This window comes from Anthonomus grandis, chromosome 4, assembly GCF_022605725.1.
Source record: "Anthonomus grandis grandis chromosome 4, icAntGran1.3, whole genome shotgun sequence".
Lineage (NCBI taxonomy): Eukaryota > Metazoa > Arthropoda > Insecta > Coleoptera > Curculionidae > Anthonomus > Anthonomus grandis.
Genome location: NC_065549.1, coordinates 25,857,821 through 25,872,929, shown reverse-complemented (window position 1 = coordinate 25,872,929; position 15,109 = coordinate 25,857,821). Strand labels below are relative to the sequence as shown.

The following is a 15,109-nucleotide window of genomic DNA, read 5'->3' as shown; positions in this document are numbered from 1 at the left end:
TGGTCAGAAATGGAAGAGTATATACAGGAGCCAAAAAGAAGTAGTTTGAAAAAGGAAATCGACGGTCGGAAGTGCGTCCGTTCCAAAATAGTGGGTGGTGAAATTTTTCAAAAAAATCGATTATTTTCCTCTATATTAAAAATGCTTAAAGCGATTTAAATAAAATATATAGATTTTATATTATAGGTGGTGAGACACTTTTTGAGAAATTGCAGGTGATTTGACCGACCTATCCAGGGACGGATTTGCAGCACATGTATATTAATTTTTTTATAAAAAAATACGCCACTGTTTTTTTTTACAATTTTTCCAATTATCTTGTTCATTTTCAATAAAACACATCCCTTGCATTTTCGCGCTCCGACGCACCGTTTTCGGGCAAAAAAAGAATCCATACAAGGATCCCTGAAAACTTTTTTATCATAACGAAAAGTTTAATATCATTACAATAAAAAATATATAATTTAACTAAACAATAAACAATTTAAACCAAAAAAAAAATAAAAAACAACTTAAAAAGAACAATTTGATTACTGTCATTCATTTTTTCAAGTCATTCTTGTTCATGTTATCGCCTTAACAACATTATTTGCAATTGGGTATGTTATCTCGATCTTCTGCGAAAATTGGCTTTCGATCCGATCTAATAAAAGTGACTACTATTCCGTAAAAATACGATAGTAGGTATGCATCAACACTAAACATAACGAACATGTGCTGCAAGTCGGTCCCTGGAAAAGTTAAATAACCTGCAATTCCTCAAAAAGTTGCCTCACCACCTATAATATAAAACCTACATATTTTATTCAAATCGCTTTAAGTATTTTTAATATAGAGGAAAATAATCGATTTTTTTGAAAAATTTCACCACCCACTATTTTGGAACGGACGCACTTCCGACCATCGATGTCCTTGAAATTATGTCTTATTTTGAAATCTCAAACTACTTTTTTATGGTTCCTGTATATACTGTAGCATTTTTGACAATTTAAAAAAGGACAGCTTGTATATACCTTCCGAAGTAAAAAACAATGAGGAAGATCACGTACGACCTAATTACGCCACACACGAGCTAGATGCATTAAAAAACTGTTGTTGTGAAATTCATACACGCAAAAATTAAAGGACAGGCCTAAGTCCAAAATAATAAAGTAAAATGACACTTTTTAATTTGTTTATTCTAAAAACGAATTTTATCGCTAGAAAAATCTATTATGATACTTGATTAGACTTACCGATGTACTTTCTTTGGGTTTTGGTATGCCCAATAATTCAAAGGCAAATAATGTCTCTTCCAAGATTCTATCATAATTAATGCTAACAGGCACAAGCATTATATCTGGAACTTGTTTAAGGAAATATGCTTTCAGGACCATATTTATCAAACCTATAAAAAATGATAATTCAATAACTAAAAAAATAATACGCAACATTCCATTTAACATCTTAATTTTAAATATTAGAGGACAAGTCGAACAAAACTAAAAGTACAGAGAAAATCTGTAGCTTGCTCGCAATTGACCTAACCATTCTGGTTGCAGTAGAGTATATTATTCGTAAGCTGAAAATCAAATTTGTTTTAGAAAAGATAGAGCCGATAAAAGCTTACACAGATCAAACAATAATGGCGGGACACAAATGGATGCAAATATATGAAGACTTAGAAGCGTTTGGTAAAAACTTTAATTAGCTCGACGCGTTTGGGCTATTGCCATAGTCAAGAGACTTTTACGCCTCCACAATCACCAAAATTTTCATGTTTACTTTTTTTTAGAAACTGTCTCACTAAAATTAGGCAATATACTTAAGAACTATGAAAATACTGGGATGTGCTTCTGATCTTGATTTCATTTAAGAACCATCTTTAAAAGATTAAACAATAAACTAATAATGGACTAAACTTACCTATTGAGTGGGTTATTTAAAGAGCGATCTTAACAAGCTTATTTAAAATTTCCCCTCAAACCGAACTTCGGGTACTTTTCAAAATGAGTATAAGTCAAGAGACCGGTAGATATTTTTTAAATATAAATTGATTCTTACCCTAAAAATATTTTTAATGTTCTTGTGTAATACATTGGTAACAAGAGGCAATTAAAGCAACAGGAGTGCGCATGGTCGAGTAACAGAAGGCTGTGTTTTGTTTTGCTCTAAACATTTATTAGTTTTTAAGCAGTTAAAGGCAAAATTAAAGTAAAAAAAGTTTGTGTACTAGTGTAGGTAATATATTTAAAGTACAAGCATTGTTAAAATTTGTTGGAATTATCCGAAGATAAGTGAAAAATCTACATATTCCAACCTCGACATATTTATAAGAGATCGGAGCACGAGTTTATAAAATGGCGGCCGACCTAAACGATGGCCTAGAATCGTTAAAGAGAGAAGTGTTGGGATTTAAAATGAACCATCCAGTTGCGATGAAACCAAATTCGGAGGGGAACCTTCTGAACAAAATCACATAATTTCAGGAGCAGGTATCTCTTTCGCTTTAAACACTTAAAAGTGATATAAACAGCGCTCTATAGTGTATTTCCGAGCTGCAAAAAAAATCTCGCATCGAGAATCGCAATGTAATCAAGACTTCTTGATTCTTCATGCAGTGTCGTGTTTATCGTATTTACCGAAATGTTAAGCAAGGAGAATCTAGTGCTATTTAAAAAAACCCGGGCAGCAGTCGGGAAAAAGTCTTCTTGGACATTCAATGGATTAGTGTTCATGACCTAAGTAAGTTTTCCAATGTTGAAAGCTATGAAGATCCTAGCAATGGGAGGCATGAGTGGACTCTTAAAACATTTAAATTAAGATGATTTTTTTATAGGTTGCGGCAAAACTGTCTCCCTGTTTTTAAGGCTTAATAAAGGAAATGTTATTTGAAATACAGATATTTTATTTTTTTATTTTAAAAGTACAACTAAAATTTTTTTGTCTTATGTGGTTTTACAGAGAATATCTGACAGGTGCCGTCAATCATTATGATGTGACACTAACTTTTTTATTTTAGATGGGACACTTGGTATATTTTTACGTATTTCAATAAAAAATAATATTATTCTAAAAACAATAATACTGTGCTTTCCACTTTTTGTTTTATACTCATAGAAAAAATCATTTATTTAAATTTTAAAATAGGATGCCATGAATCCGTTGATAGTTGATTTTTAATCAAGTAATCACGAAAAAATAGTTTTCGTTACATTTTATGACGTAAATCATTCAGACGCCTATTTAAAATGTCTAAACCATTAATTTTGGCATTTAATTTTTTTAAATAGCACATTATTGGGAACAACCACTTTTGAAATGCGATTTCTTTTTCCCAATAATTTGATATGATTATTTTTTAAATCGGTTGATCAATAAGTCCATAAGAAGAAAAAACTAAGTCACATAAATAAACGCATTTAATCAATAAAAATAGCATATAAGGCTTTGATTGCTTGAATAGGCTGCGTTTTGATGCGTTCTTCAATTATTTTTCAATTGAATAATACATGTTATCTTGTCAAGCGCAATTATTATCTGTTATTTAAATAAATTTGCCAATATTTGAAATGTTTACCAATGAAGAAAAAGTTAAAGCCACACGCTATATTCTCGCGCATACGTACTTTCATTAGTCAAGAAGGTGGTCGTTTCGTCGTACAATTATTTTAACATGATATGTTAAAATAATTTGTAAACCTCATATTTTTTCTATTTGTTTACCGTTTGTGTGTACCTATGTTATGTTAGGTAAAGGTAAATAAAATATGTAGTAGTAGGATACTGAAAAAATATTGCAATAAAAAATTTGTTCTTTTATTCTCAAATAGTAATATGACGTTTGACAAAATATGATGTGTCATAAAATAAGTCAGTTGAAAAAAATAGGCAGACGTGTCATTATAATGCTTCCTGTTCGTTAATTTTGTAGATTAGTTTTTTCTTCTTATGGGCTTAACTGATTTAACCGATTTTTGGACATTTTAAATAGGCGTATAAAAGATTTAAATCATAAAATGCAATGAAAACTATTTTTCCGTGATTAGTTGATTAAAAATTAAAACTTTCAACGCATTCATGGCACCCTATTTTAAAATGTAAAAAAAAATATTTTTTCTATGAGTATAAAACAAAAGGTAGCAAATATAATATCATTGTTTTTAGAATATTATTTTCTATTAAAATACGTAATAATATACCAAGTGTCCCATTTAAAATAATAAAGTTAGTGTCACTTCCTGTTAAACCGGAAGTGGTAGAAAACAATAGAATATGTCAAAAGATGCTCTTATAACTATTCTATCGATATACTAAATTTCATTTGTTTAGCTTAAAAAGTAAACAAGTTATTAAGTGTTCCATTTTTCCTGTGTCACCCGATATAGCGTTCCGAATTGACAGTAATAGCGTGATTTTCTATCTCAAAAAAGTAAGGGTCGATTATCCCCATTTCGTCCCCAAGACACGTCGCACCAAACTGTCACTTTCTCACTATGTAGAGGCTTCTCGTGTATTTTTCTCGGATTATCAGCGGTCCAATACCGAAAGTTTTGCTTGTTTACCCAGCCAGAGAAGTAAAAATGTGCCTCGTCCGAAAAAAACTGCGCTCTGAGGTAAATTTTGAACCATATTTTCACATGCAGCACGTTGATTGTTCCAATTATGTTTTGATAATTCCTGTGCCGGAACCATCTTCTATGGATGAAAACAAAGATCCTGGTGAAGAATTATTCGCACGGTGCAGTTAGATAAACGAAGTGCAGCTGAGTGTAAAAGATCTAGGTGACCGTAAAAATGAGTGTCTCACAATCTCCGTGGCTGCCTACCGCCTTTCTTGATAACAGATCCAGTTTCTCTGAAGTTCGTTACTCACACTTTTGATTTTTAGTCCAGGACTCCTTGATTACGCGGAATTTGAAACCTTATCCGGAACGCTCGTTATGCAGCAAAAACGGACCGATTTTCGCGGAGGTACTCCACGGCAATTGCGCGCTGTGCGTTCGTCCACATGATGCTTCAGACTAAAACCTGTTTTAAGCAAAACTGTTTACCATACGGCTCGTAGTAGCGGTACTTCCACTTTTCTGCAACACCGCGCGCCTTAACAAAGGAATGTTATGTATATGTGTAATATTAAGCTCCTATTATAATATTATTATTACCCCTCCTTCATTAAACACTTGCCGAAGTATATATATTTATTTTAGGGCAAAACATGACGAATTTCTTGGTAGAATACTTTTATTCTATTTTTTCTGCATGGTACCTACATAAAATTAATTTAATTCCCTCATTGATGGCATGCTATATGATTGGTGTTTGGTTGGTGGTCATGGGTTGCGCGGGGGCTGGAGGGGGTTCGGCGAATATCAAAATTATCTTTAATGGCACCTGATACCGGAGGAGCAGCCGGGGGATCACACAGGGAAATCTGTCGGTGGCTCACCTTAACATAAAATCTATCAATAACACTGGAAATACCTGGCTACACGTTTTTAAGAAAAGATAGAGATAGAAGAGAGAGTGGAGTGACTATTTACATAAATAAAAATATTCACTTTAAGTTGCAAAATACAGGTTTTGATACTCAGGGTCTCTTTGAAATGATTAGCTTAAGTTTTATTGTTAATTCTAAAATATACCTCTTTATACATATCTATCGTCCACCTTCATATAATATTAAAAGGGTAGTATTTAATCGAACATCAGTTTTTATACTTTTTAGCACGTTTAAAAACTGGGTGGAGCAACAAAAATACTTATTGAGCATCTAATCTTTAGCATCTAATAAAGTTAATATTGTCAACTGTTTTATACTAATCTGGATAGCTATTTAAATAATAAAGCTTCTAAAAACTGTTTGAACTTCATACTTTATAATATGACAAAAGCTAGTGAGCATAAAATAAAACAAAAATAGGCATCACAAATATACTTTATTGTCTTCTATTTATAAAACAAAAAGAACAAAAAATATCATTTTTAAAACAGTATTTGAACCACAAAACAAAAAAGAGTGAACATTAAACAAATTATTAATAAGACTTCAATAAATTAAAAAAATAACTGAATTACCAAATCAGGTTTGGATTTTGATGGACGTCCATGCTTTTTTTTTTGTCCAATATGGATATTTTTTGCCTCTACAGGCAGAACTGTATATTTTAATCTAATTGCTAGGCCCAGAAGATGTTTGCATATACATATACATCTTAAAAAACTGTGGACAATTGCAGCTACCATTCATCCAATCATCTTTTTCTTTGGGAATTGTTACTCTCCAAGTGGGAAAAAAATTCTTTGAATTCATCAAAAGTTTCCCAAGGTTTTTCAGCCTGAACATCCAATACTTGACCTCCTGGTACTATATAGACATTGTTCTTCGTGTCAGCATCTACCACCTTTATTTTTTTGTCTAATTTTACCCATTGATATGCTTTTGTCCAATCAGGAAGTTTAATAAGCTAAGTAATTGAAAAGGACTCCTCTGTAGTTTTGCAGGACCATTCGTTAACCATCTGCGATGCGATAACCAGAAAACGAGACAAAGGAAATCTTTCGCGCAATGTATTGCTATCTTTTATGGTTCTATTAAAAAATTCCAGTGCGTTGTTTGTGGCTGGTGATCTTGGGGCAGTACCTAGGTACCAATTGCGATTTTGAGTTAAACACTCTTCTTTGAAGTATTTAATAAAATTAGTTTGGGTTTTCCATTTCCTTACAAAAAGCTGTGATGCGCTAGTAAAATGTTCAGGAGAAGTAACGGACTGTAAACCATCAATGTCTTGTAATATATGCTTTCGGGCGTTTTTGTCTGAGCAAGTTTGTTCAACCCTGGTTTGCATTTTTGTTTTTGCATGTGCCCAACACATTCTCACAATGGGTTCAGGACCAAAGACTTCTGTAAAAGCATTTTGGATGCTCTTTGCAGCATCACAAACTAATACCGACGGTTGTAGAGAATGTCCGTATACAAACAAAACCTGTTTTTTTAAACTAGTAAATAACATGGTAAAATCTTCCTGACGCTCGTTTGTCGAAACTCCTAGACATATCGGATGAAATTTTCCATGTTTATCTGTAGTTCCTACAACTAATACCGGGAACCCTTGCCAAATCAACTTGTATGTCGCATCAGCATGGATAATATTTGCATGACGTTCTGCTAACCCCAGTAAATGTTTTGTAGACAATGCAAAGCGAAAGGACATTGGTTCATCCTCGAATATATAATAAGAAAGTACAAACGCTTGGTGTATGTCCTCGGGAACTGCTGTATGATTTAATATCCATCGCTCCAGTTCTCCTAGACTTATAGTTGAGGAACCGTATTTAACACGTCTACGACTTGATAGATAATTGTTCAATTGTTTCATTGACGGTAATTTTACTCCCTCCATCTTACTAAGACTTTTTAAAATAGCTTTAGGCTTCAAATGTAAATCAAATAGTTTGTTTATTTCTGTCTTAACTTCCTGACTCATTCCGTAATCAGAACGAATTCCAATCGACTCGTGGTTATGGACAGCCTCTACACGATAGAGCAAAACAGCATTTGATGTAGCTTCAAACAGTAAATAAATTTGTGCCGCACACTGAGGGCCACGACGTTTTACTTTGTTACAGCGATAAAACCTTTTCTTTCCTTCTTCAGTCATATGTGTTATTAAAATAGACCAAGTATTTTGTGCCCGAACAACTTCCTCCGCTTCTTTAACACATGCAAATTTTCTTAAAAAGAGCCACTGCTTACTCTCGCCAGGCTTTTTTTTTGTTTCTAATTCTTCAATCTCCGAATCACTGTCCGAACAATATGAAGGAATTTCTATTTCATTCTCCATTTGAATATTGTCATCTATTCCCGGGTAAAACAGTATCGAGTTCCATGATTATTTAATGTTTAAAACGAATTAAACGGTGCATAAAACAACTGTTTATACTACTGAAATATTATATACACCATAACCAATAAACGTATATGGGAATCCCAAACGCAGTTAACTGTCGCTCCAGTATAAACGCACGTTGCCGGATTTTTTGTAATTCATTAACGAAAGCTGTTGCCGAATGCAAAATAAAAACTTTTAAGAAAAAAAATTGATGATTATATAATATTTTAGTTGAAATGAATTTGAAAATTAGATGCTCATTTAGAGTTTTTGAAGTTTAGTTGGTATTTTGGTAAACTGGTTTTGAAAATTAGAAGCTCATTTAGATTTTTTGTAAGCTTTGTGTATTTTTTGGTGCCTGCTTTTGTTGGCAGATTAAAAATATAATGATGCCTTAAGTTTGTTCACCGATAAATTTATTTGATATACAGAAATATAAAAGTTGCCATGTTAGTTAAAATAGTTACCGCATTTTGTTGTACATCCATAATATTTGATGCTCATTTAAAAATTTCCCATATTAAAACCGAAAAACCGCTTCTTAATAATACGCGCATATTTTTAATAAATTTACATCATTCTCCCATAATCATCATGACACACGAAACGTTATATCCTTTATATAAAATATTTTAAATCTCACACCATCGAACAGCAAATTTAAAAAAATGTTTTTGTTATACCGCAACAAGTTTATGTCTAGGAATGCTAAAGATATGTCAAAACATCAATTTGCAAATTTCAAAAAAAGCTATTTGTAAGTCACAATAAAATTTATTGTACTTTTTATTTTCTGAATAAATTTAGAACTTAAACATGTGGAGTACATCGAAGTTTCTCAATATATGTTGAATTGCTTCGTGGGTTTCCTCTGACCCAAAGACTGCTTGCTATTACCGCCTTTCTCTTTGACTAAGGTGTTATTGGTTTTAATAATCGTGATTCGATCCTTTTTGTCTCAAATCCATATACTTTTTGCTAAACGTAATAAGAATTGTATTTTATATTTAGGCAAATAAAATATTTTGAATTTAAATTAGAAGAACTATTTAAATCTATAATAATACTAAGAACTATATAAAATTATAATTATTGGTACATTCCAATATGGTCAAAAGCGCAAAACTTATAAAATTGATGTTATGATGATTGACTTAAAAGGCAACTTTTTGTTATATTTTTTATTATTGTAATTTTTATACTGTCTGATGGAAACTGGAATTAGTATTGCCACTCTAAAAAAAAAACGACGTCCCGTTTTTCATAAACCTCTAACCTACCATCGACCGTGATACACCCTGTAAACTCGCATTTTTGTCGGTATAAAAGTGAGATTCATTCGGTTTCTGACCTCCGCATGCAAGAGCAAGTAAATACTTTTATGTGAAGATCCTAACATAGTACACTAACTTATAATTTATATAAAACAAATAGAGCTGTAAAATAAATAGAACACTCATAAAAGGTACATAGTAATCTTGTAATGTAAAAAGTAAACAATAAAACAAGCTAATTAACTAAATAAAATGATTTAATAAAACAATAGGCTATTTAATCTACATTATAATTCACTAATAATTCAATTTTATATCTAGTTTTTCATTTCCCAGTTATAGCAGCAATCACTTCTATTTCGACTAAAGCTCCCATAGGTAATTTTCCTATTTGGAATGTAGATCTCGCAGGAAAGTCTTTGTAAAAAAACTTTTTATATGCCTCATTTACCTCCGAGAAATCGTTGATATCATTTAACATAATAGTGCTTTTTATGATATTTTCATTTGAAGTTCCAGCCTCTTCCAAAATGCGTTCTATAGATTTTAGAGCCTGAGTAGCTTGGCAACCGGCACCTCCCTTTACCAATTTATGATTTTCGTCTACCCCGAGCACACCCGACAAAAATACCATGTTGTTGAAGGAAACAGCTTGGTTGTAAGGAGCGCCCTTTGCTGGTTTTGGAGCCTTCGTCGCACATATCACTTTTCTTACCAGCGAGCCCGCCATAATTTTAAATTGCCAATTGTTTAAACTCTATCTCTTCAAACCTTTTAACATAAAATAAATTTTACCCAAAGAAAATTTACAGAAAACAAGACCAAAGTTTAGATTATATCAGTTCAAAAGTTCAATTGATATAAATTTATTTACTTTTTACATACTTAATGATAACAACTAAATAAAAGTTACAAAAAAGTACTAAAAACATAATAAACGCTTCCTTAATTTTCTCAAATATCAGCTATTATTACGTCAAAAGACGATCTTGTAAAAATAATTGCAGCTTATCAGACGAGGCATAATTATTAAGGCGATTTTAACTTTTTGTTTAAATTTTAATAACGTGTCTATAGTCTATTTATTTGAAATGATAAATACCATCTAGCCTTCTTGTTTTATATTAGTGTGTAATAACTTGCAATTGTTAACCTATCACTATTTTTATTACAATTTTAAACTAGCATTGTACCAAAATATTAATTGTGTATTACGACACTACGACATTTAAAGTAAACAATCCTCCGCTCCCCTCGTCTTAAGGGCTCCCACGATGTCCGGATGGCGGATGCACATCCAACATCCAACTCATTCTCTGTTTTCGTGCCGTACATCGCGTATCGTTACGAGTGAGTTCAAATTTGTATTTTCATCTGTTTTGACAATTAGTTTCTTTTTTATGTGCAACTATAGTTAGGGTAAGTAATATTAAGGAATCAAAAGACACATTATCCAAGTGTAGACCCTGATAGTGAAAATCTTAAAAAAACAATACAAAAAAAATTATAAAAAATTGCAATCGAGTATTAAAGGGGTGGGTTCCTTATCTCAATTTCGCACATGATCTATTTCAAGGTCGACACAGCACAACGGAATGTTGTTTTAGGGATGATGACGATGTGGCCTTTATATGGCCAATGTTGCCGATGTGCAACCGGCGTTGCCGTCAATGGCAGATAAATTTATTTATTTGTTGATTCTTAATTATAATATTGATGACTTTTGTAAGATATAACTTATTTTACATAGAATTAAGATTTACAATTCTCTTATTAATTAGTTTAAAAAAAAATGGTTCTCTTAAGTCAAAATAATATACTTAAGAACGATGAAAGCAACATATTGAACAATTGCAAATTATTATGTATGATATATTTTACATTTGTTGTTTTGCTAAAATATTATGGTTAATGATTTAAGAAATTATTAATAATAAATTTTTAAAAGTTTACATAGAAATAGGTAGCAATAGATTATTTTTGTTGGATAAGAAATCAATTAAAATCCAAGCTCTTCAAAACTTTCTTTCCTTTATTACCAATGTTTCGGTATTACGTATGTATAGTATGTTCCTATATTATGCCTTCTTCAGGGCGCTTAGCTTATAGGTTTTTAAGATGTCGTGGGTTTCAACTATTGAAGTGCTTCTAATATCCTGGAGAAATCCCATCCTGTGTAGTTCTTTTGTCAATGTGATCCAGAAATATTTTTCAAAGGTTTCATTGAAAATGTGATATTCAAATTGTGTATACTATTATGGTATACTTTTTCAGAATTGTCCTGGATTTTCTAAAATATTATAGCATATTTTACAAAAAGAGTAATAAGAAGGGCATATAAAAAAGTTATAAAATATAAAGTTTTCTAAAATATTATGCCATATTTTAGATCTACAATCATTAAATGCCCCAGGAAGCACAAAATGCCCTCCTTAATATAATTCATGAAGATAATTTATAATTATCTCTTTAAATTTTATGTGATAATAAATATTATAATTGTTCTGCTACAAATGACATAATAATACTATTAAATATTAGGATATATTTTACATAAGAAAACGATGGTATACTAAATTTTGTAATTTATGATGGTATATTTTACAAGATTTGTGGTTGGCGCTCTAAGATATTATGGAATATTTTAGATCCATAACCACCTAAGATCATTTATAAAAATGATAGATAATAATCTCTTTTAAAAATTTAACAAGATCATAGATGTTATAATCGGTGTTTTGTAAAAAACAGAATACTATAAAATATCATATCTTTCACATAAGAAAATGAAGAGGGGCATATTAAATTTTGTAATTTATGATGGTATATTTTACATGATTTGTTGTTGGCTCTCTAGAATATTCTGGCATATTTTAGATCCACAATCAATAAAGGCCCCTCCTTATTATATATCATTTACGCAAATGATTGATAAGGATCTTGAAATTTTGTGAATTATTATGGTATAATTTTGCAAAATTTGTTGTCGGTTTTCTGATATAATATGGCGTATTTTAGATCCTCAACCACTAAATGCTAATCCTAAATATTTAAAAAGACCAGGCCTAATGAAACCTTGTCTGCTTAGCTATATTCAGATAAAAATTCTGATGAAAAGATAGCAATGAAAAGACAAGGGCAGCAAAAATATTCTGTATATATTTTACAAACTTGTTCATTTTTAAAAATATGCCTTTCTTATTTACTGAATCATCTCTTCTTAGAATTCATAGGTTAATACATAGTATTATCCCTCCCATTCTGAGGAGAACTTAATGTAAATTATAATTACAAATTTTACAAACTTTGTTGTTATTTTGCTATAATATTATGAGAGGTTTTATATCCACGAGCATCTATAAAAGACCCTCCTTACTCAGAAATATTTATAATAATCTTTTCGTAGATTTCTAATGGATAATAAATATTTTATCCTTCATGTGATGCTGAAGAGCAGAAATTTGCACTTTAGCGCCAAAAATACATAGAGAACTAGCAAGTAGGTATAGTTCTTGTTCAAGTCCACCTTCTGTATCTTGTTGAATAGGCCTTAAAATAAAATCAGAGGTTTCCTCAATCCTCAATGAGCAAGTAGCTCAAAGATACTCAAATTTCCAGGCATTACAAACCTAGATTGGAGCTGTATCAATTAACAATAACTCTGATTTCAGAAAAAAAAGGAAGGGGGAACAATCTTATGTGGAATTATTGAGTAATGGTAACAGCCTGCTTTGGACTTTCATCATATATACTCCTATTATTATTAGTTCTCCGGATAAAAATTGAAAAAGACTCTAGCAAATATGTTTGCAGATAAATGGTTGTTCTGGAACATCCTTGAAGAATGACAGGAGATACTATTCTTTATAAAAAAAACTCAAATTCTAAAATCTGTTCTAAAATAAATTCCTTTTAAGGATTAAACATTGTAAAACACATAATTAATTTATGTATGCCCAGCTTTTTGGGTATTTGTCTAGTTACTAGAAAAAAACCTGTAGCTTTGAAACTATCTAACGGAAATTCCCTTTTACATAATAATTTACGATGCAGGTCACACATAAAACATAGCTTGATTTGCTTAAAGTTATACTTTATTCCAATTAGAGATTTTTGCTTATAATAATGGCAAATCTTATGGATTTTGATCGTTAGAAGAAGGGCATCGTTGGATGAATAATTTATAATAGAGAAAAACATCTTTTAGTCTAAAATGCTTTTTGCCAATCTTTTCACTAAAGTTCTATTTTCTTGCGAATTAGTAACACCACAGCCATTGTATCTGTGTGGAGTGAGAGATATGTAGTATAACAGAATTATGCTTCCTTTGTTATGAAGTTTGACAGTGACCTGAAAATAAAAATATGTATATGTCCTTTTTATATTAATTAAAACATTCACTTAGTCACAATATTGCTGGTCAGAGAACTTTATTCAGCGTGGCCTTGAGTAAAAGAAGTGCCCCGAGAAACAACCGGTTACAACATTTACTATCAATCGGTATAATTCTGTTTTAAAGCTGTGGAATCAGTTTCGCTGTTCAGTGCAGGAAGACTGCTTTTCTGCATCATCTTAAACCAATTTAGAGTTTTTGAACAAGAGTAAAATAGGTTATTAGGTTTATTGTGAGTAAGGCACCTTAATTGTGTCCCTCAGCTGCGACCCTAGGTGTATAATGGCTCACTCCTACGTGTTTATACTTCCCCAATCAAGTCCGCCCTCTTTAAGAGTTCGATAATTTGACTGGAAGATCTTCAAAGAGAGATCAAGCAGATTGAGAAACATTTTCTTATTCCCAAGAATAGAATAACGGAGCATCATATGACTTTCTTAATTTCTATCGGTCGATTATAGCTCAATTTTCTAAGCCTTCATTAGCAGCATACTTTAGAATGAAAGGAACTTTTCAAAATTGCTAAAGGTTTAATTATTACGGCTCTTTTGCGAAAATTAGAAATTAAATTATTATTTAATAATTAAATTAAAGAATTCTTAGGAGGGATCATGTGTTCAGGTTGAATTATTTGCAAACACTGGTTATGGCAGTAGTATATTAGAGCAGATTTCTCATAAATCAGCAATGTTATTAGCTTTTGCCTCTTCTCAGAGAAATCTAGGTTTTTCTCTTTTAAGATTAAAGCCTTGGAATTTTTAAAATAATTATTATTTATAAGTCTTTTGGTCCAAGTAAAATACAGCTAAATCTTTGATTGCCCTTTAAAAAAAAGATGAAAATATAGAAACTACAAAATCTGTATGAAATTCTCTATGTCACAACACAAATAATTTTAGGTAGGATCCGAAGTTTTGTGTAAAGTAGGATAATATTGATACTGCCAAATATGCATTTCATACAAAACCTATGGCAGATCGTAAATATGTATCAATAAACATATATGAATTAGGTGCCAGCTTATTTATGGAACGAGGACGAAATATAACTACTAAATCAAACGAACTTACCTGTAATGAAGTTCGATTGTAATTATATGAAGTCTTTGTGAAGTAAATAAATCCCTCCCACCCTGACTTACGTTCCCCATGGTTAATTACGTCAACTGCAGTTCACTCAAGTCTTCAGAGAATGAGTTGGATGTGCATCCGTACCATGGTGGAAGCCCTTGAGACCAGGGAACTGGGGGATTGTTTACTTTAAATTTCGTGGTGTACGGTATAAGTGGAGAGACTACGTTGTTATCTTATTTACTTCACGAGGAGTTCATATAATTAAAATCGAAATTCATTACAGGTAAGTTCGTTTGATTTAGTAATTAGTTAGTTTGATTTATTAATTTATCGCAAACCAGCTATTTGATAGACCATTCTGTATAATTGAGCTAAACGTCGGATGCGCATGTTGGCCGGGGAACCATCACTTTGCATAATTACTACGTTATCATTATATTATTAGAAAGAAGCATTAGTAGTTTTGACGTACGCATAAGGAACATAACACTTAACAAA

General features: G+C 31.6%; 1 protein-coding gene across 6 annotated transcripts in view; it reads right to left on the bottom strand.

Moving 5' to 3' along the window:
- Nucleotides 1–15,109, bottom strand: part of LOC126735711 (dihydroxyacetone phosphate acyltransferase) — a 138,478-nt gene that overhangs the window by 43,089 nt on the left and 80,280 nt on the right. For 5 of the 6 annotated variants that reach the window (XM_050439785.1, XM_050439784.1, XM_050439787.1 and 2 more), the window contains one exon: nucleotides 1,236–1,387. The exons of the other annotated variant lie outside the window; for it this stretch is intronic. In XM_050439785.1, the coding sequence (XP_050295742.1) occupies nucleotides 1,236–1,387 (152 nt within the window). The remainder of the gene's footprint in view (nucleotides 1–1,235; nucleotides 1,388–15,109) is intronic. 6 annotated transcript variants of the gene reach the window in all.